Genomic DNA, 23,082 nt, shown 5'->3' with positions numbered 1-23,082 from the left:
AAGTCAAGAGTGGGGTGTCATTCGAGATGCAGGTAATGAATTGCCAGCCTGCTTTCTTCAGACACTACTGGAAGCCAAACAGCACGGCTCCTTTTCTTTAATTTATGGAGCTTTCGTGTGGAACATGGAATATCGCACTTCACAATCTTTCCCACCGTCTTCCATATTTCTCAAAGTAAAATTAAGGTGGTGTTCTTTGAGTGGCCATTTAAAGCATATTTTCAAAGTGTTTTTTATAGTGTAAACCTGATAAATGTTAAAATCTATTTATTCGTCCATCCATCCATCCATTCATTCACATTTCTGTATTTTTGTGTCCCCTCACTCCTCAATGATCCTGAACACCTTACAAATAAAAAAGGAAGCGATATATACAGAGGTGGTGTTCAACAGGTTCTGACCAGTTCTGGAGAACCGATAGCGGAAATTTTGAGTAGTTCAGGAGAACCGGCAAATCCCACCTCTAACTGGCCCCGCCCCCATCTATTCTCTGCCTCCCGAGTCCTAGCAGAGTCTTCCTTTGTTGCCCTGCACAGGAGAACCGAGCTGGAAAGCAGGTTAGTGGGGTGGGGAGGGAATGGAGATTTTACAGTATCCCTTGCCATACCCACTAAGCGACACCCACCAAGCAATGCCATGCTCACCAATGCTAGAGACTATCTAATAAAGAGCTGGGGAGTCTTTAGGTGTGGAAGGAAGGATTCTGGTTTTTAACTAGAACCCAGAGATCAATTAAAGTTGGAACAGAAGCACAGAGTTTGAAAGGATCGTTCAGTTCACTAGATTCAACCATTTTCTCGGTGCAGGAATTTACACTCCTCTCCAATGTGTTTGCTTGAACTCATCTGGCAAAGCAGAGGCTACCATCATCCCCCCAGAATTGGTTCCACTGTAAAATTAATTTTCATGCACCTATCCTTACATGCATATTTAGAATTAGTTCTAAGACTACCAATGTATTAGTCTACCAGAACTCAATTGAGTTCACAATTCTTCCAAACAAAAATCATCCCAGAGTCCCTCATGTATTTATATTTACCAGTATGTTTATTTATTTATCATTCCAGCAGCATGCAAACTTATTAATATTGGTATTATCAAACCACTGAAATGTAAAACCTTCCCTCCAGTATTCTAAATTACTAAAAATGTGCAGGATAAGCAGACCTGTGTTCTGTCAAACCAGATCTAGTTTTTCCAATGGTGTCCAGCTGGAATCACAGATCCCTTGAGCTGGAAAGAGTTACGTAACAGTAAGAGAGAGAGAGAGAGAACAAGGCCAGAAGGAGAATAATTTTATCCCTCCTGTTATCCATAGTATCTGGATTTCATCATATGGCCTTGAGTTCCATAATTGTAAAGAAATGAGGGAAGGGCAGATTATTTTAATTTATTTTGTTGCTATATATAATTACTGTCTGGATTATTTAAGGAGCACTAGGCAAATGAGAATATCTATGTCACGGGGGTCAAACTCGTCCTGTCACGTGATGTTTCACAATGTTTTCCCCCTTCGCGGAGCTGGAGTGGGCATGGCCTGCACATGACATCACGCATTGGGCCTACGGGTTGCCAGTTTGACACCCCTGATCTATGTGAACTATCCTGTGTACTAGTCCAGAGAAGAGCCCAACCAGAATTACTAATCCTGTCTTCATTGTAAGGTTATATTAACAGAATCTTGTAAGACTGAAAGTATTTTTCCACTCATCTATGGAGATGCTCAAGCATTCTCAGTCATGTCTCAAAGATGCTTTTGCAATAGGCAACTGGAACTTTCTATGTTCTTCCTTGAAGATATTTCACTTCTCATCAGAACTGATGAGAAGCTTCTTGGATAACGAAACAAACATTTTCAAGAAAAACTCCAGTTGCCTTTTGAAACAGTACCTTTGAGATATTTCTCCATTCCTTCCGTTTTACTTTCTAGAAAACTAGGCAGGGTCCCTTCTAACATATTTTCCACAACTTTCCTCACTCTGTGAGCTGAGATATCTTTTACATACCAGTTGGCGACTCCATGTTTTGCCTCCTATCTCCCAAGGTCCTTCTCAGATACCATTACATAAGGGGTCCCCAATCGCCAGGCTGTTATAGCCCTGTTGGAGTCTGAATCTGTGGGGGAAGATGAGCTGGAACCTGAGCCAACAGAGATTGAAGGGGCAGTTTTGTTGGCTTCGGAGGAAAATGGGGAAGGCCAGGGACTTTCAGGATTAGGACAGCTTGTAGACAGGGAGGAACAGGGGCAGGATGACCATGAGAGACAGAGCTCAGGCAAGGACCACCCCCTCCTGATCCGAGAGCACAGAGAGTGGAGAGAAGGTGAGAACAGCAAAGAATGAGCAGGCTGCTTGGGAGAAGGGTGCCATTGTAACTTTGAACAGTCACTCAATGAACTGTTGTAAGTCGAGGATTACTTGTACTGGGGATGAGAGTTGTACAGTTTTGCCACGCCACCTAGCAAACATGTAAACTTCCAGCATCTGTTTCAGATAATTTCTACACATTTAACTTGGGATGAGAAAAGAACCTTCTGCCCAACTACAGAGTTCATGCTGTATCTTAACCTTTCAAAACAGTTCATGCCATTTGGACAATTTGCCTTATTATTTTCATCCTCATCTACTTACCTTCCATGATTGTCAGAGGATCTTCTACTTTGGGACGTAGGATGTTGGGGCCAAACACGGTTGCAAGATTTTGCACACTCATTTTGTTGACTCCAGAATAGGACTGAACTTCATCCAAGAATCTGTTCAGAAATTCAAAGAATCAGGGGTAGGTAGGGCAGGAAGAGAGTGAAAGTCCAGGATTCAGTCACACGTGATGACAGGATCTCATTAGATGGATCATGCTAAATAGAATTAGGAATCACATACATAAATTCTTTTAAAAAATAAGCTGCAGAACCAGGGGTGGGATTCTACAGGTTTGGACTGGTTTGCGCGAACTGGTAATTTTGGTGATCATTTGGTCCTGCCCACCGTGTTCTGCCCTTTTCCTGTGCTTTATTTCCTTTGTTTTTGAGCACAGCTGATTCGCCCGGCAGAGCGGTTTGCCGCACATCAGCTGTTTTGCTGACCGGAGATGCAGCAGAAGGTAAGTATTATAGCTAAAAATGGTATTTTCTAAATGCTGTGCCTGTGCATCACTGAACCAGTTATTATACCAGTTGAATTGCATCACTGTGCACAACCTCTGCTACAATCTTGAACGGGATTGCCTGATTCTCTGGAGCTCCTTTTATATTGTAGGTAGGGAAAAGACACAGGGAATATCTTTGGGGGAGAAATGGAGAAAGACAGATAATTCTTGGAGGAGGAATATAAATTCCCTTATTCTCCCTTATTCTCCAAGGGTTGATCAGATTCTCATTTCCTGTTATCTTTGAATCATCCCTGCTTGCAATGGATTATATTTTGTCTACTTTAGCCCACAGAAAATTTCCTTGCTTGAATTTGGAAAAAAAAAGGAAAAAGAAATGGAATATAAAGTCAAAAGGAAGCAAAGATCAGAACTAGAAGAGCCTCAGAAAGTTTTGGCTAGATTCCAGGAAAATAACTGTTCTTCACCCAGTTCTACCTAAATTCTTGTCTTATTCATGTTGTCTCTATATTTGTTAATATGGCATTGAATCCAGATGTGTCCAGGCATAAAATGGATTTGTTAAAACCATTGGGACTTGTATTGGCTCTATTGATTCCATTGAGCTGGCTATAATATAATTCTCCTTTCTTCTTCCTTCCTTTCCAGAATTCTTCCTTCTGTGCTCTCTTCCCATCTTTCTTTCTCGTTCTTTGTCTTTCCTCTTTCCCTTTCTCCTTTCCTGACCCTTCTTGGCATGCTCAAATGCAAAAGGAGAAACATTTCTCCTTTTGTTTTGTTTTTAGTTTGTTTTGCTAGCTCTCTGCCAGAAAAAAGCAAAGAAGCTCCGTTTTCACGAGCAGAGGCACCGAAGGCTGGTCCTTTGCTGTTTCGAGGGAAACCCCGTGGGCCAGATCTAAGCACCCTGTGGGCTGAATCCGGCCCACAGGCCTTGAATTTGATATCCCTGTTGTAGAGGATGATAGTAACCACAATCCAGCCTATCTGAAGACCTTTAGACTAGGCATTGCAGTTCAGGTAATCATAATCTGGGAAATTACTAAAGGTGAAGGTTCCCCTCGCACATATGTGCTAATCGTTTCCGGCTCTAGGGGGCGGTGCTCATCTCTGTTACAAAGCCGAAGAGCCAGCGCTGTCCGAAGACGTCTCCGTGGTCATGTGGCCAGCATGACTAAATGCCAAAGGCACACAGAACGCTGTTACCTTCCCACCAAATTGGTCCCTATTTTCCTACTTGCATTTTTACATACTTTCGAACTGCTAGGTTGGCAGAAGCTGGGAGAAGTAATGGGAGCTCACTCCCTTACGCAGCACTAGGGATTCAAACCACCAAACTGCTGACTTTTCTGATCGACAAGCTTGGCGTCTTAGTCACTAAATACAAAATAGAAGTGGATGGAATTGTGAGATTTCCTCAGCGTGGCTTCCTCTGGTGTGATGGGACTGGAGGTCTCCACATTCCCAGCCAATTCTCAGAGATTGTAGACTCCATACACTTGTAATAAGGATTCAGACAAAAAAACCAAAACACCAGTCTGCAATTATCCTAATAAAAGCACTGAAAACAATTGGCCTGTCTAATGATATATTGGACACAGCCACATTATGATTTTTTTTTTTTGTCAGGATGATTTACCTGCAAATGTACTTGAGTAGATTAAAGTTGACGAGCGGCAAATTCTTCACTTGCTTTGCTAGTTCATTCAGCCCCTGTTTGAATGTGTAAGAAAAAAAAAGTGAACATGGAGACATATCCAGCACCCATGCAAATATTTAGGAACTAAATTCAGGTAGAAATCCCCAGATAAGATAAGAGGATTTGGGTACTAACCAGTGGTGGGATTCAATGTTTTTTAAACTACCAGTTCTGTGGGTGTGGCTTGGTTGGCCTGGCTTGGTGGGTGTGGCTTGGTGGGCGTGGCTTGGCGAGCTTGGCAGGGGAAGGATACTGCAACATCCCATTCCCTCCCCACCCCACTAACCTGCTTTCCAGCTCCGTTCTCCTGTGCAAAAGAAGACCCAGCCAATCAGCTGGGACTCAATGGGAGGCAGATAATAGATGGGGGTGGGGCCATTCAGAGGTGGGATTTGCCAGTTCTCCAAACTACTCAAAATGGCCGCTTCTCCAGAACTGGTCAGAACCTGCTGATGACCACCTCTGGTACTAACATAAATCCAAACCGAGAGACCAAGCTCACCGTTTCCTTTTCTTTGCTGAGCATTTTGGCACAGGAGAGAAACTCTTCATATTTGGAATATGGGATAACCGGCTCCGGCAACTCCCTGAGGTAGAGTTTCAACAGTGAGGCCACTGTGTGGACATCTGTATTTCTGCAGGAATGGAACAGAAAAATATCTACTTGTAAACGTAAGATTAGATCTCTGAACATCTCATATCCATTGTGGACCTCTTTGGATGCTTCTAAAGCAAGTCATATTACCTATTCAGAAAACCTTTACACAGGTAGTCCTCGACTTACACCAGTTCATTTAGTGACCGTTTGACGTCACAACAATGCTAAAAAAAAAAAGTGAATTATGACTGTTTGCACACTTACGCATCCCCATGGACCAATGATCAAACTTGCAGTGGTTAGCAACTGGCATGTATTCCTTGAATTATGACGATAATGGAGCCTGCCTCTTGTGGTTTTAAGTTGTGTTGGTCGTAACGCGGGTCACACACATGGCCAACTTGACCTTACAGCCTTTTTTGGTTGTAAAACACCATGGTCATTGTTTACTCTGGGGGCATTTTTGCTTAAATGTTTTGGCAAAATCCTCATAAACTATCGTCATCTGAGCAGGACACTGCAAACAGTCATACATTCAGAATAGAATAGAATAGAATAGAATAGAATAGAATAGAATAGAATAGAATAGAATAGAATAGAATAGAATAGAATAGAATAGAATAGAATAGAATAGAATAGAATTCTTTGTTGGCCAAGTGTGATTGGACACACAAGGAATTTGTCTTGGTACAAATGCTCTCAGTGTACATAAAATAAAAGATACATTAGTCAAGGGTCAAGAATCATAAGGTCCAACACTTAATAATAGTCATAGGATACAATAAGCAATCAAATCATACTAGGAAACAGTCAATATAAACCATAAGGATACAAGCGACAAAGTTACAGTCATACAGTCACAAGTGGGAGGGGATGGGTGATAAGGAGTGATGAGATTAATAGTAATAGTAGTGCAGACTTTGTAAAAAGTTGGACAGTGTTGAGAGAATTATTTGTTTAGCAGAGAGATGGCATTCGGGGGAAAACTGTTCTTGTGTCTAGTTGTTCTGGTGTGCAGTGCTCTATAGCGTCGTTTTGAGGGTAGGAGTTGAAACAGTTTATGTCTGGGATGTGAGGGGTCTGTAAATATTTTCACAGCCCTCTTTTTGACTCGACTTCAGGCCAGCTGCCAAATGCCCAGAATGCAGTCATGTGGTTTGGGGGCTGAGGGTGGCAGTGACCACCAGAACTTCAAATTCAGATTGTAAGTACCTTTTTGGGGGGCGGGATCCTTAGTGACTTCAAATGGCCGGTAAGTTTTTTGTCGTAAGTCAAGGACTACTTTCACCTCTATACAGAGTTACCACAACAGTTCAGAGGTGGTTTACTGTTCTCTTTTTCTAGTTGACTTCTTTTGCTTCCAGCGTAGTCTATACCTCTGTATTTCCAAAAAGATTCCTAATCAATTCCTAAATTATTCTGATATCACTTTGAGAGATTGGAAGACCAGCCAATTTTCTACCTTGAAAATTAAAATTGGTGTCGCTAAATCAGGTGAACCCAGGAAAAAAATCAATCAATCAATCAACCAATCAATCAATTGATCAACTAATCATTCAATCACTCAATCAACCATCATCTATTAGTTGGTAAATCAGTTTCTTTTCTTCTTTTTTCAGTCTATATGCCAACCATCTTCCTGGCTTGTTTGCATTTAAAAAAAATATGTTTAGATCTGTTAATTTTTTGTGTTAGTACTTCTTTATCTATTAAATTCAACTTATGTTTCTTTAAGCCCATTTGATTTTTTTATGTTCTTTTTTTGTGGGTCTTTTTGTAATTCCATCTCTAACCTTTTATATTCCTTTTCTAATTTCTTTTGAACTTGTCTCTTCTTTTTATTTCTCTTTCCCACATATGTTATGGTGGGTCTTCTGATATATGCCTTTGCTATATCCCATACATTTTATAATGAAGTTTCTTCTTTTTTATTCTCTTTAAAGAAAAAGTCCAACTCTCTTTCCATAAATGGAGTAAATTTCTTTTCTAACCCTAACCCTAACTCTAAATTCTTCTGATATCAATTTGTGAGATTGGAAGATCAGCCAATTTTCTATCATGAAAATTACAATTGGTGTCGCTAAATCAGGTGACCTCAGGAAAAACCAATCAATCAATTGACCAACCAACCAACCAATCAATCAACTAATCATTCAATCGCTCAATCAATTTACCCTTTCCCCCCCTAGTAACACATTTAGCTAAAGCCTTGGAAATTACGTTGGCTCCCTCTAGGTCCACTAGATGGCACTCTTGTAAAATAAGATAGTAGACATTATTGTAAGGTCAAACTTTATTTATTCATGGCAGAGAATTACTGTTATACTGAATTCAATGGCCATCCTGAAGGCAGGATTTAAGCCCCTTGAATCACACATGTTCTTTAATTTTTAAACAGAGAACTTCCTGGAATGAAAACAGAGACAGAATCATATTTCAGTAGTAAGGATACACTCGGATATTATATGAGTCTGATAGCTGTTTATGCATCCTTGAAAAAGAGGAATTGCATCACTAGAGGGAGATAAAACATTAAAAAAAAACCTTTTTCCTCCAAGTTAAAAGCACTCTACATGGAGTACACATATTCTAATTTACTGGATTTTTATAGACACTATAGTTTGTCAATTGTGGTTTATGGCAGAGTATGGCATGAATGAACTGTGGCTTATTCAAAAATCAATGAAATACAGGTTTATGGTGAGCCCACAATAAGGATAGCATGACCTTGACAAAATATACTATACAATTTCCATTAATACCAAGACTGTTGCTGACATACAAGGCATCCTTCTGCAGAATTCCATGTAGTGTCCTCCCAAACAGGCTTTTAAAAATTATTTTATTTATATAAAGGTTGCAGGTATAGCTTCTGTCACAATTCTCTAAGCGTGTATGTGCAAAATCCCAATCTTCTGCTATTGATATTATACTCCTGTTTTTTTTAAATTACAACTGTTGTTCCCCAGTCCCCATGCAGCACACTTGTATGATATTATTGTGGCCCGCCAGTGGCCAGCAGAGCTGTCGGCAGACTCGGACAGTGAGGAGGTTGGGGAGGAACATGGGCCAGTCCTGGAGTCTGGGGAAGGCTCTGATGAATGCTCTGTGTCAGAGGCAGAGATAGGGTCAGGGACGTCTAACAGTTATCAGCTGCCTTTGGAGTCGGAGATCAGTGAGGCAGAAGAACAGCTGGAGCCTGTTCTTGATTTGTGCATGCACAGAACTGCCAGGAGAAGGGAACAGTTAAGGAACAAGGGTTGACTCGGTAGTAAAGGCACAGGTGGACAGTGAATGGCCCCTCCCATAGGGAATAAAGAGGAACAAAAGGGGAGTGGGGTTTGCAGGAGACAATTAGTTCATTTAATGAGGGGGAAGATTTGCTCATGACTCCTTCCCAAGAATTTTCTGCTGGCATTTTGGAAGCTATCGGCCTGGCAACTCTCCAAGCCTGATAGCAGTCTGTAGTTGTAAAATCTCTTGAAAGACTGTTTGCCAGGACTTTGCTGAATATGAATGAGAGGAATTATAAAATAAAAAGGGGTTTTGTCAGAACGAGGAGTCTGCTTCGTGGTTTTGGGAAGCCTAACTCAGAACAGATACCCAGTTTACACACCGGGTTATAATGGCCCTGATTAAAGAACTGCAAACAGAGAAGGGGATAAAATCATGGGCTGGAAAGGACCTTGAAGGTCTTTTAACCCAGCAATCCCCAACTTTTCTGGCACTAGAGACAGGAAGACAATTTTTCCACAGACTGGGGCAGGAGGAGGAATGTGCAACCTAGATGCCCTGCATACAGTTTTATTCACCCACGGTGGGGCCCGGAGCTTGGGAACCTGTTTTAGTCCATATACTGCAACATTTCTGACATTCTTCCTTTCTGTGTGTTCTTTTGGTCAGAGTTGTCCGACCTTTCCGGGTTGGCAGCCCAGGAGGGGGAAGGGAGGAAATAGGGGATGGTTTTGTGGGAGAGGGGCAGGGATGAGTGGGGCCATGAATGCCCACAAGAGTGGCGTGTCCAGCTACTCCCATGGCCTGGTAGCCAATAGGCCACATACTAGTAGTGGGCTGCAACCCACAGGTTGTAGACCCTTGCTTTCAGTAACCATTGTCAAAGAGGCAGTCACAAGCATCCTGGTTACTGGAATAACTTCATCTTTCTTGGCTGGCGTTTTGACAAAAAGGAGCACAGGTAGTCCTTGACTTCATCTAGTGACCATTCACTAAATAAAAAAAAAGTGACTTAAGACCTTTTTTCACACTTATGGCCATTGCAGCCTCTCCATGGTCATGTCATCAAAATTCAGATAGCAATAGAAAAAGTACTGGGACTTATATACTGCTTCACAGTGCTTTAAAGCCCTGTTTTAGTGGTTTAAAGAGTCAGCCTCTTGCCTCCAACAATCTGGGTCCTCATTTTACCGACCTTGGGAGGATGGAAGGATGAATCAACCTTGAGCCTGGTGAGAATCAAACTGCCGAATTGCTGGCAGTCGGCAGAAGTAGCCTGCAGTACTTCATTCTAACCACTGCACTGCCATGGCCTGGCAACTGACTTATATTTATGACGGTTGCATTGTGCCAGAATTATGTGATTACCTTCTGAAAAGCAGTGGAGAAGCCAGAATCACTTAACAAATGTGTGACTAACTTAAGAACTACAGTGATTCCCTTAACAACGGTGGCAAGAAAGGTCATAAAATAGAGCAAAATTCACAACATTCAAACGTTGACCAAAATTTGCAAGAAACAAAGCATCAGAAACAGTGGTGGGATTCAAATTGTTTTACCACCGGTTCGGTGGTTGTGGCTTAGTTGTCTTGGCTTTGTGGGCACGCTTTGCCTAATGCCAGCACACAGGTTTCCCCATACTAGCTGAGATCTGCAGTGCCAATCAGTTGAGAGGATAAAGAAGAGAGAAGCGCCAGGGAAGGCAGGAGGGCTGATCCTGTGCTTTTCTCTTCTTTATCCTCTCTCAGCTGATTGTCCCAGGATTTTTTTCCTTCTCTCAGCTGATCATCTGCTTTTTTTAAAAACTACCTGTTCGGTGGAACCGGTCCGAACCGGTAGAATCCCACCACTGATCAGAAACCAACAGAGCATCGATTTCCTCAATTTGATAATATTGGATTTAGCAATGTTGGGTGAACATCGATCGATTCAATTTTAGACAAAAATTCCTGGCTTTAAATGGCTCTCACCTGTGAATTACACCCAGCCATTTCAGGTTGCTTCATTCCTCACAAAAGATTACATTGACATAAGACATAAGACATAAGAATTTATTTGTCATTACACTCGCAAGCGGGTGCAACGAAATGAGGTGCTCTTCCACAAAGTAAAAACTGGACAAACACCACTAAAAAGAAAAAAAAATTAAACTAAACACAACCAACCATACAATTGAGTTTATCTCGTATCCCTTACATCAAGTTCCTTGACCAAAACCAATATAAAATATGTATAAATTATGTGTGTAGGGCTCAGGGCCATCACTGGAGGAGGGACAGTCTGTAAACTGGTGGCTGCTGCATCTTTATTGAAGACCTATCACTTTTATATCAAACCCATCAGATAGGACATGGATCACCCATGCCTGCCATCTTGCTAATTTTGTACATACATTTGACACCTTTGCTAGGACTGCTAACTATCAAATGCATGAAGGTAGTGTCTACCGATTTTAGCTAAAACACCTTTTTTGTAACAGTATTCTGATGCATCCTGCTTCTCTTTCTCTTCTAATGTGCCAACATGAAATTCGACCCATAACCGGGCCTTGTGAAATGCATTAATTGGAAAACTATCACCGGGCAGCTTTTAAGCCAAGCTGAATTTTTCTACAGAAACTCATTTTGCCAAAGTAATATTATTACAGGGCTGCTTCAAAATTACCAGGGAGTATTGAACAATGACTGCTCTTTTCTAAATTAGATTGATTTCCTCTCCATTTTCTGTGTAATTCAATGTTTTGCTCCTTTTTAACAGAAGCTACCCATTATACGCTGGCTAGCTGATCACATAAATATCCCCCCACCATTTTGAAGATTTCAATTCATCTGGGCCACAGCCTAAGAGAATTGTGTATGGTATCTGGAGTTCTGTGGCTGGCCTTTAACAGAATAAGAGAGTTGGAGGTCTTCTAATCTAAGGAAAAGGTAAAGGTTCCCCTCACACATATGTGCTAGTCATTTCCGGCTCTAGGGGGCGGTGCTCATCTCTGTTACAAAGCTGAAGAGCCAGCGCTGTCCGAAGACGTCTCCGTGGTCATGTGGCCGGCATGACTAAATGCCAAAGGCGCACGGAATGCTGTTCCCTTCCCACCAAATTGGTCCCTATTTTTCTACTTGCATTTTTACATTTACATTACATTAGATAAACATTTTTACATGCTTTCGAACTGCTAGGTTGGCAGAAGCTGGGACAAGTAACAGGAGCTCACTCTGTTATGCGGCGCTAGGGATTCGAACCATTGACCTGCCAACCTTTCTGATTGACAAGCTCAGCATCTTAGCCACTGAGCCACCGCTTCCCTATGAAGTGTTTTATGCTCTCAGCACAGGACAAAGAGAGAGGCATAAGGATTCTATGTTTGTTAGGAGAGATCCATCCTAGAACTAGGAGAAATTTCCTGACAGTTGGAACCATTAATCAGTGGAACAACTTGCCTTCAGAGGTTGTGGGTACTCCAACCCTGGAGTCCCAAGGGTGCTTTTTCAGGAGGCAACTGGATTTTCTGATTTTTCTTGGAAGACGTTTCGCTTCTCATCCAAGAAGCTTCTTCAGCAATGACAGATGCATATTCAACTTACCCTTAGGAGCTGCTAGATTGTAGTGTTTCTTATACAGAGATCGGAATTTAGGAGACAAGAGAAACACCCTGTATCTGGAATAGAATCATCCTTTCATAATTTTGAAATGTGTTGCCTTTCTTTTTTTAATTCACCTTCCAGTGAATGTAAATTATAACATCAGAGCTAACTGGGAACGTGCTGTTGATGGACATTTGTGGTCCAGCAGTTGAAAATAACTTGATATTACTAGATTTTACTTAATTATTCCATCAGTGATTAATCTTGAATCTTAAAGAAATGATGCATTTGGACCATTCATACCTGCATATGCCAGTGTTCAATCTAAAGGAGCACCTGCAAAAGATTATAACTATCCAGGATAAAGTTTACAGAACGTTTAATTAGATTGATCTATGTGGATGGAAAGCAACAAAGGAAAGCCATAGCAACACAGTTGTGTTTTGTGTGACAGCCTGCCGCTGCATGTTTCAGGCAATTGCACACTGTATTAATGATCTAAACAAACGACTTCCAATTTCCAAAAGCTCAAGGAGATTTGAAGTATAGGAGATGCAGAGTGTTCAGTCAAGGTGGCCTTGATTTCAAATCCCTCTTCAAAAGATGACCTTGAGCTGGGCATTATGTTTTTTTTTCTGACTCAGAAAAAGTCAGAGAAAAGCTAGGATACAATGTGATAGAGTATGATAAATACTTCTGGTTTTCTGATCATGTTTCACACATGCAAACCTGTGGATCTCTTTGGAATAAATCTGGCAATCCCATCCTCACCTCAAAATGAGACTTCCTTCAAGAGTACAAAGGCTGCCACATCCTGGCTCTTATTGGGTTAATTTTTACAATCACATTTCAGTCTTACTTTTATGCAGGTCAAATCATGGGGATTTAAGACATAAATTTCAAAGTTTGTGACCAAATCTAATAATTTTTAAGCATCCAAGCATATGTGCTGTTACCAACACAATGTAGTATTTTAATTAATGATAGATAACTTGAAGTGTGTTGTGTTACTTTGATACTCAGTATTATTATTATAATACTCTTCCAGTCAAACATTTGCAGTCTTAGTTGGCTCACTCTTAAATTATTCTGAGACCTACTTTTTCTGGAACTTTGAAAAGATATTCCCATGTATATATTAATAACATTATTAGTGACAGCTTAAACATTCCCTAGTCCAAAATTTTTCCCAATTCATGTAGCAATATCAATTAGAGAAGGTAGGAAAGAAATTTCCTTCCCTTAAGAAAACTTTTAAAAGCAACATTACTTTCACAAAACATAAACCTTCCACTCAATTTCCTGTTTATAACTGAACATTTATACACCAATAGAAAGATGGTATATCTCACTGGTTTCTCAAATAATATTGTAATGGAATATATGTTTGAGCAGCAGCTATTCAGCAACAGATAGAAACTATTGTGTCTTTCTTCAGGAAAGATGGAAAAAGAGACTGTAAACGAGTATAATTGATATAGTTGGAGCCTGTGTTAAAATCTCCACTCAGCCATAAAATAAACTACACATATAGTTTCTCTTTCCCAACTTGACTTACCTCACAGTTATGACATGAAGATAAAACAGGATAGAGAATGCCTTCCCTGAATTTCTTCAGGGAAAAGGTGAAAATCAAATACCTTGCAACCATCAATGGCTGTAGGTACAAATGCCTTACTTACCCACAGAAATGGTTTGCAAAGGTCCATAACTATCCTACTTTCAATATCTATTGCAATGTAGTGTATTAGTTAGCACTCTAACCAGTTTGTCAAAGATGATTAGGGGACTGGAGGCTAAAACATATGAAGAATGGTTGCAGGAACTTGGTATGTCTAGTCTAATGAAAAGAAGGACTAGGGGAGACATGAAAGCAGTCTTCCAATATCTCAAGGGTTGCCACAAAGAAGAGGGAGTCAAGCTATTCTCCAAAGCATCTGAGGGCAAGACAAGAAGAAATGGATGGAAACTAATCAAGGAGAGAAGCAACTTAGAATTAAGGAGAAATTTCCTGATGGTTATTCTATTCTATTCTATTCTATTCTATTCTATTCTATTCTATTCTATTCTGTTCTGTTCTGTTCTGTTCTGTTCTGTTCTTGTCCTGAATTCGAAATTAAATCTCTCTCTGAGAGTCAATCCTCAAATATGGGCAGGTCATATATGCTACAAGTCATTTTAAAGATCTCTAAAATTATCCAGGAAGTGTGTGTGTGTGTGTGTGTTTTAAATATAGGTTTGATTATTCTTATGCTTTGACTCTTATACCCAGCCCAGAATTTGTGGATTTGGGGATTATAAAAGCTGTGAATAAACAAACACAAAATAAAAGTTTTGATTCTGTGTTGTTATCATAGTTACCTTAAGTATTTTGTAGATTAGGAAAGAAAAGGGTAATTATTAATAAATAAATAATAGACTAGGTAGGCAGATCCCTATTAATCACCCTTCCTTTCATTAGTACTACTTCATTCTTGCTTTCCATGTCACTGTCCATCATTACTGCTTTCCTTTCAGCTTATCCCAGAACGTATTTCTCCTTTGTGTGCAACGCAATAGGCTCAGAGTCCACTAGGTTATGTCTGGCTAGTTCAAAAACAAAACAAAAAAGGTTGAGTTATAGAGTTTTTGCAACCTATTGCACCAAGCAAAATTTAAAAAGAAAAGAATTATGTCCCATGCACTTCCATATTTCTACTCACATGACACTTGGAACATTTTACTAATTAATGTTTGCAAAGTGCTTTGAGGTTGTGTGATAAATTGTACTGCTAACCAGGAGCCAGCTATTTAATTATTAATTCTTCCAAGGGAGAATTTGCAAACCATTAACTAATCTGAGACTGGAAGCAACTGAAGTATACAGCTTATCCTGTGATGTTGGGTTCTCTGTCTTGCTTCCAATTTAATATGCACAATTCATTTCCTGAAGTCTTTGGCTGAAACTGGATAGAGAAACACAAAAATGCAGAGACAGCAGAACCTTGGACAGCAGCTACTTTCTGCATGGTCTACATTACCAATCATTCATTAGGTCAGCCAATGTTCACTAAGAAGAAGTGCATACTAAGTACGTTTCCAAAATTTCCATCTATGTGTTGACATTCTCTCTTCTTGCTATGCTTAATAGCTTCTCCCCTAAGAACCTGCGGTTTCTGAATGGTTCTTCTAGGCACTGTTGCTACCAGATTCATGCTATAGTTTGTATCATTTTCGAGGTGGTGCAAGGAGTCAATAAAAGGTGAGAGAGAGAGAGAGGGAGGGAGGAGACGGAGACAGAGAGAGAGAGAGACAGAGAGAGACAGACAGAGACAGAGAGACAGAGACAGAGAGATAGAGAGAGACAGACAGAGGCAGAGAGAAAGAAAGAGAAACAGGGATTGTGCGTGTGTGTGTGCAAGAGAGAGAGAGAGACAGGCAGTGTATGTGCATGTGTATGTATGTGTGAGTGTGTGTGTGTGTGTATGAGAGAGAGAGAGAGAGAGTGAGAGAGAGGGGGGAGGGAGGGAGGGAGTGTTTGTGTGTGTGTGTGTGAGAGAGAGAGACTGTGTGTGTATGTGAGAGAGACAGAGAGACAGACAGAGAGAGAGAGAGAGAAGCATTCCCTATTTTTTTTCAGCCTGATTTTCAGACAGCAAAGTATATGGACATGAATCAGGGCTATTTTAAGGTGGAAGGTAAACTACATCACTAGTAATGTAGGACTGTGAGAGTTGGATCATACAGGAGGCTGAGCACTGAAGAATTGATGTTTTCAAATTGTGGTGCTGGAGAAGACACTTGGGAGTCCCTTGGACTGCAAGAAGATCAAACCAATCAACCCTAAAGGAAATCAACCCTGACTGTTCTTTTTGGAAGGACAGATGCCAAAGCTGAAACTCAAATCCTTTGGCCGACGAATGAGAAGAGAGGACTCCTTGGAAAGGACCCTGATGTTGGGAAAGATGGAAGGCCAAAAGGAGAAGGAGATGGCAGAGGATGAGATGGTTAGATAATGTCATTGACGCAATGAACATGAATTTGGGCAAACTCAGGGAGACAGGAGAGGACAGGGGAGGGCCTGGCATGCTATGGTCCAGAGAGTTGTGAACAGTCAAAATAGTAGTTGGATTGGGTTGCCTTTAAATCCAATTTCAACTCTGGTTCTGCAATGCAGCAATATTCTAAACAAATGATGGTTACACAATACAAGTTGAGTCACAGTCTTAATAAAGGTGGATGTAGGAAGGTGTAGAAAACATGTGTACAGTTGAAACTTCGAACATCCTTAGGTATTCATAAAGCGATGCTTTACATTGTAACTCTGAAATGAAATGGATCATCCTGGCACTTGCAAGACGAAGTGGCAATATGCAGGGTTTAATCCAACATTTGTGGTATCACATCTTTTTGGGAGTTAATAAATACAAGCAGTGGGAAAGATACAATGGCCCACCCACCCTTCAACCCATAAAGAATTCCCTTGCTTTTCACCCCCCGCAATGGTATATTTAAGAATTGTTGGAAGTTAAAACCCACCCCTCTCCTAAAAAATGAAATATTCTAAGATATATTAAAAGGGCAGAATATTTCCCCTAAAAGAGAAGTAGAAACTCAGAGAGGCAGAAAGTCAGCCCTCCCACCTTTGCCAATGGGCCATTAAGGCCTAGGCCACTCTATTCTACATAACAAAGATCTACCTCCTTCAGGCAGAGCCATTGAATTGCCCTTCATTGCACCAACCACCAAATTTAAACCAAACTTAGCACACAGACAGCCCGCAAAGCTAGCTATGACCTCTGACAGCAACCAATCAGGATACTCTTTCTGTTCAAAGCCCAGAGAGGGCATAACACCCAGGCACTCTCAGCATCTCTTCTTCCCTTTTGTTCGCCCAAGATCTCCAAGATCCTGTTCATCAATAAACCTTTTTTCCAAGCAACTTCCACGATTCCAGTGTCTTTCCCCCCACTTGGAACTGAACCCAGAAGACATTTCTTCCAACAGAATGATGAAATCTTGCATTTTCAAAGAGGAAATGTGAGCTTTGTTAACATCTCTAGCTCCTTCACAGAGAATTGAAAACAAAACAACACAAAGCACAATTAGAAATTCCTAATTGTTGCTCTGCTGAGACTAACATTCCTCCTCTAACTCCAAGGCACTCTTAAAACAGCAGCCAAAAACTAGTACATGTTTTATCTGTTATTTCCTTTTTGTTAATGAGAATATTCAAGTGAAATTGGTTTCAGTGTGCAGGTTATTACTGCTTCTTGAATACACACGCACTCATGCAAACATTCAAACTCTGGGAAATACAAGTCATAGTTTTGTTTAGCTGGAAAGATGAATATCAATATAGTGAGACCGGCTTGAATTCGTTCCCACCTCTTCACACTCCAGTTAGAAAACTATAACATATTATGTACTGTATCAAAGCAAAGCAATAAAGAAATCAAGTGTGGAGACCCATAAAAGTACAATTAAACAATAGACCGCTTTGAAGCAACCTTGGTTATGAGTACAGAGAGGTTCTAAGCATCCCTTTCTCCCTTCATTGTACTGTTCATGCAACCCAGTGCTTTGTCTTCTGGCCACGGAGCAGATTAAAAAAGTAAAGATATTGAAGATAAAGAAGTGAACTAAAAAAAATTCCTAACATATCAACATAAACTCACTGTTTACAAAGTACTTTTCACTCTTAGGATTGTCGCAGCATCCCCAAGGTCACACAATCAAAATTCAGATGCTTGGCAACTGACACGTATTTATGATGGAGAAGGAGAAGAAGAAGAGAGAGAGAACGAGAAGAGGAGACGAAGAAGGAAGAGGAGAGGAGAGAGGAGAGTCCCAAGGTCTCACCTTCTGACAAGCAAAGTCAATGGGGAAGCCAGTTTCAATTTACCACTGTGCTACTAACTGAACAACTGCCACGATTCACTTAACAACTGTGGCCAGAGAGGTCATAAAATGGGACAAAAAGCCACCTAATAGCTGTCTTGCTTACCCACGGAAATGTTGGCTCCCTTGTGGCCGTAAGTCAAGGACTACCTGTACAGAAGGATATTCAGGGACATTTAGGTTCCTGAATCTTCTTACTTAAGTTTTGCATGTCTGTGAAAAACCGAAGGAATACTATTAGTGACGGCCTCTACCTCAGATCTGTTAATATCTTTTTTTTTTTTTTTTAAAAAATGCCAAGGTGAGCAACAGGCAGCAGAATAGGTATCCTGGTATCCTGCATCAACCACACCTTCTGTTGTGTTGCACAGGGTGAATCTTAGACAAATAGATTTGTAGGATAAGATCCCTGATCAATTTTAAGTTGTCGGTAAGATATATAAGTGAGAAGTTAAGTCCCTTAGGCTGAGCGATGGCCTTTACACTTTTTCTTCTAGGAAGTGAAGATAATTAATGAAGGGATATAACCACATTGGCATTTGACAGGGGGGAGAAAGACATCAAAAGTCCTCCCAATAATAATACCAATATATTTTTTTTGGAGGGGACGGGCATTTATCTTATACCCACTGATAAGTATAAAAGAAAGTGCTGAAAACAAAGGATTGGGCACAAGAAAAAAATGGCTACAATAGGAGATGATTTAAAGTCGATGCTATGACCTGTGGCTTTCATGTGTTGGACTAGTGAGGAAGTGTGTTCCAGCATTTTTACTGCATTTTTGTGTTCATCCAGGTGGGTACTTATTCTTCTATTGGTCTGTCCAATGTATGTGGCCGGGCATGATGCACAGGGGACTTCGTATATGCCTTGGTTTTCCAGGTCAATTTTATCTTTGGGGTTTCTTAGGATGGCTGCTATTTTTCTGTCTGTTTTGAAGGCAGTCTTGATGTGACGCCTGTGTAGTATCTTACTGATTTTGTCTGTAGTACCTCTTATGTAGGGCAGGACAGCTGTTCCATAGGTCTGTTCATCTTCTAGGTCTCCATTATGTCTCAGTATGTTTTTGTGGATCAAGCCGGTGATTTTGCTTTTGTGGAAGCCGTTAGCTGTCAGTACTTTAGTCAGGGTGCATAGCTCAGTCTTTATGTGTGTCTTGTCTGCTAGGCATTTGGCTCTGGCAATTAGTGTTTTGGCCACGGAGTTTATCTGTGCTGGGTGGTGGTGGGATTGAGCGTTGAGGTAGTGGTTGGTGTGTGTTTTCTTCTGGTATATAGTGTGTCCTAGTGTGCCATCTGTTTTTTTGTAGATTAGTACATCTAGGAATGTTAGTTATTTGTTTGTTTCTGTTTCCATGGTGAATTTGATTTTGGGGTGTATGCTGTTTAGGTGTGTTCGGAAATTGTTTAGGTTTTCTTTTCCATGGGGCCAAATAACAAATGTGTAAAATGTGTAAATGTGTTAAAAGCACAACTATAATGACGTGGGAAAATACCCAAACAAAGCTGAATTCCATACATATAAATATCTGCGAAAAGTAGGAAGATTCTCGGCAGTGAAATATTAAATCACACACAACAGCTTATTGCCTCCAGTTTTCAGCATTCTGGAAATTTTAGTCTCAATATATCTAGTGATTTATCAGATTGAGGGAAACTATTCCACCTAATCAAGAATTCCATAAAATATAAGCTTATAATTTTATTTATTTATCAAATTTATATGTCTGCCCATCTCATAAGCAGTGATTCTGAGAGATGTACAACACTAATAATTCTTTAAAGAAAACCTGTCATGCCCCTGGTGGAGGCTGATTGAGGGAGAGGAGGAACAGCCGACAGGGAGTGGAAGTGTGGCTCCGGAGGTTGTGGAGGAGGCTGGGGAAGAGCAGAGGCTGGCTGAGCAATCAGAGGAGGACCCAGGCCCATCCCCTCTCCATCCTAGGGCATGCAGGGAGGAGAGGATAAGGGAGAGATGTGGTCTACTCGGGAGGAGAGGGCCTTGATCCTCTTCATGGGCTGCAGCTGTGATAACTGAATAAGAGTTTGGACCTGCATACTGGCGAACGCTGGAAACAAAGCGTGTTTTATTTTGGTCTGAGGTTATCTTGGTTGGTGTCCTTCCAACAGACTGCCTTGTTATCTCCTTGAATTTGGTAAATACTTCTCCTGTTCCATTGTGGAAATGTTGTCATTGTAGTTTGTTTCGTTTTTTTATTTCACCTCTATCTGCTCATTAAGTTCAGACTGTATTGCTTTCTTTTGAAGACTATTTTTGAGTATGTTTTATCTCCAACTGAGTATTATTAAACAGTGGGGCCAAGCTGGAGGCATTAAAGGACATTTATTTACATTCTGGATTTTGTTAAGTTTGTATCCCACCCTGGGTCATGACAAAACCCCAGTTTTTACCAGATATTTCTGAAACAGTTTTGAAGGTGTAATGGAGGCCCAAATCTCACATTCATTATTAGTACTGTATATTGAATAATTATGAATACATCTGAAAGATTTGGAGATATTTATACCTGAGAATGAATTTGAATTAGACGTTTCAAGACCAAATCCCCTTTTATTATAAATTCCCACAGTCGTAAGTTTTTAATACAGTCTTCCCCAACCAGGTGTCTTACAGATGTGTGCGGATCACAACTCCCAGAATGTCCAGTCAATGTGGCCATGCTGGATTGAATTTGTACTTGTACTCTTACTACAAATGTGTGCGGAGTTATAGTCAAAGAAACATGGCAGACTGTAGGGGTGGTATCAGCCCTGGATCCATCTTGTTTCAGATTTAGGGCTGTCACAGTGGAGGATGGGCAAGCTGTGGGTATGGGAGAGTAGTGAGAAGGGAGGCTAGCCACAAACAACGTTCTTTCACCAGAGATCAAGGACAAGTTGCTGGAGTTTGGAGATGGGCCTACATGACTTCTCTAATAAATGCTTACTTCAATGGACTTTGTCTTGGAGTGCTGAATGGGAATGGGGAGTTTGGTTAGGTTACTTTGAAAAATGCATTCTTTGAGCCCTGAAAGAGAAGTCTATAAAAAGATACATTTGTGGCCTTACCTGTCAAACAGTGGCTTCTCTCCACAATCAAAGGCATCCTGTAACTCTTTGACGAGGTTAGCCTGGCCCGGCAATCGGAAAAGTCCTTCCTCCTTCAACCCCCGCAGACGAATAAAATCCACACACTGTTCTACCAGCAACGGAGCCAAATGGTTTCCATATCGTTTCTCATAGCGAACGGTGTCTTCCAGCTTCTGCCCAAATATTCCTGTGTATGACAAGAGTAGCTGTAAATACTCAAGGTGAACTCTGTACGGTAAATATGTCTTTCGTTGAACCATTTTACGTGGGTCTTGGGAAATCCTGACACTAAAACTACATCATCTATAATGATGTCAGGTGCAAGAAGTCAGGAACCAGAATAGAATGGTGCAAAAGTACTACCAGTTTATGTCACTACATGGCATCAGAAGAAAGAGCCAACAAAATGTACAAAATGTACATAAATATAAGAAGTCTGGTAGACCACAACATGAAACTGATCTCCCACCAATAAGGAAAAACTTACTGTAGCTCCAGCTTCCCTTAAATGTTGCCATCTGGTGGGATCACAGACACACCCACACCCACACACCCACAAAGACAAACACACACACAAAGAGGACATTCAGAGGATCTCCATACTACTAGCCTTCCGGTGGGCTGTAAAAACCGACTCTTTGCCTAGCATTTGGTCTACGATAAAAGGGTGCCCCCAAAATGTAGGACTATGTAGAGCTTATGGGAAGTTGAGATCCTGTGGTTATGTTATCTATACACAAAAATCTGAACTACTAATGGTCAAGGCGAATTGTTGCCAGATAAGAGTCAACAGACTTCAAAGGAGGCTGCATTTAGGAACCTCTGAACCTGGGTGCAGAGACTCCAAACTGATGGTGCATTTGACCCTGCCCCCTCAGGCTCATCCTGGTCTTCTCTACAAATTTTTAAATAATTTAAGAGTAGCCCTTCCCAGCTCCTCCATACTAGACAGCCACAGACATATCAATATACATACAGGTAGCCCTCAACTTGAAAAAGAAGACTTACAATCTGGATTCAAAGTTCCTATGATTCTTCCCTCCATGATCACATGACCACACTTTTGGCTTATGGCAACATGGTGGCATTTAGAGCCATTTGTAGCATTCCATGGTCATGTGACAGACTTTTACAATGGTTTTTCCTGAAACTGGCACTTATTTCTGATTTTTGGCAAATCCTCCCCATAAAGAATAATGGGTTTGCTTAACAACCATGGCATTTGTTTTACAACTTCCAGGTTTGTTTAATGACTGCTACAAAAAAAGTCATAAACTTGGATTGGTTATGTGACCAATTCGTTTTACGACTGTTATGACATGACCATAATGGGCAGACTCCATTATGGTCATAACTTGAGGATTATTTATATTTTTTTCAAGGTTCTGTGCCTGGCATGTAAGCATTACAAGATTCACTGAGCAGAAGGAAATTCTATTTTTAAAAAAGAAAAGAAAAAACAGATATCTCAGCATAAAGTGAGTGCAAGGATGAAAAAAAAGGAAGCTGAGATCATTTATCTTCAGTCCCAGATGAAATTCTACAACTTCCAGAGAAACAGAAAAGGAAAGTAGATAAAACTGAATTGGGAGGAACATCTAATTCATAATTCTGTTGTTTAGAAATAGAGAAATGTTAAGAAGTGCTACATTTCAAATGTGTTTTGTATGTTGCAATGATTTTGATGTTTATAATTAAAGCGCATGCATTTTCTGTCAGTTTGAAACAAACCTTCAAGGAATCTGTATTATTGATCTTAAAAAAATATTTATAAACTCATATGGCCACTTATCTTTTACAGAATAATCTTAGCCAGCTCACAATAATATTCAATAAAAACGGAGTAAATTCAGCTAACCAAACCTCGTGACAAGCACCTAATCACAGGACCTCAACCTC

At 40.6% G+C, this 23,082-nt stretch overlaps 1 protein-coding gene across 4 annotated transcripts in view; it reads right to left on the bottom strand.

Moving 5' to 3' along the window:
• The window catches only part of ARHGAP24 (Rho GTPase activating protein 24), a 434,125-nt gene that overhangs the window by 12,610 nt on the left and 398,433 nt on the right, over positions 1–23,082 (bottom strand). For all 4 annotated transcript variants that reach the window (XM_087962827.1, XM_087962828.1, XM_087962829.1 and 1 more), the window contains 4 exons: positions 21,163–21,370; positions 5,304–5,436; positions 4,742–4,815; positions 2,631–2,752 (listed from right to left, as the gene is read on the bottom strand). In XM_087962827.1, coding sequence (XP_087818953.1) covers positions 2,631–2,752; positions 4,742–4,815; positions 5,304–5,436; positions 21,163–21,370 — 537 coding nt within the window. The remainder of the gene's footprint in view (positions 1–2,630; positions 2,753–4,741; positions 4,816–5,303; positions 5,437–21,162; positions 21,371–23,082) is intronic.

Source organism: Notechis scutatus, chromosome 4, assembly GCF_049901735.1.
Source record: "Notechis scutatus isolate UNSWTSFEM ecotype Mainland chromosome 4, rNotScu1.2, whole genome shotgun sequence".
Taxonomy (NCBI): domain Eukaryota; kingdom Metazoa; phylum Chordata; class Lepidosauria; order Squamata; family Elapidae; genus Notechis; species Notechis scutatus.
This window is presented reverse-complemented; position numbering and strand designations above follow the sequence as displayed.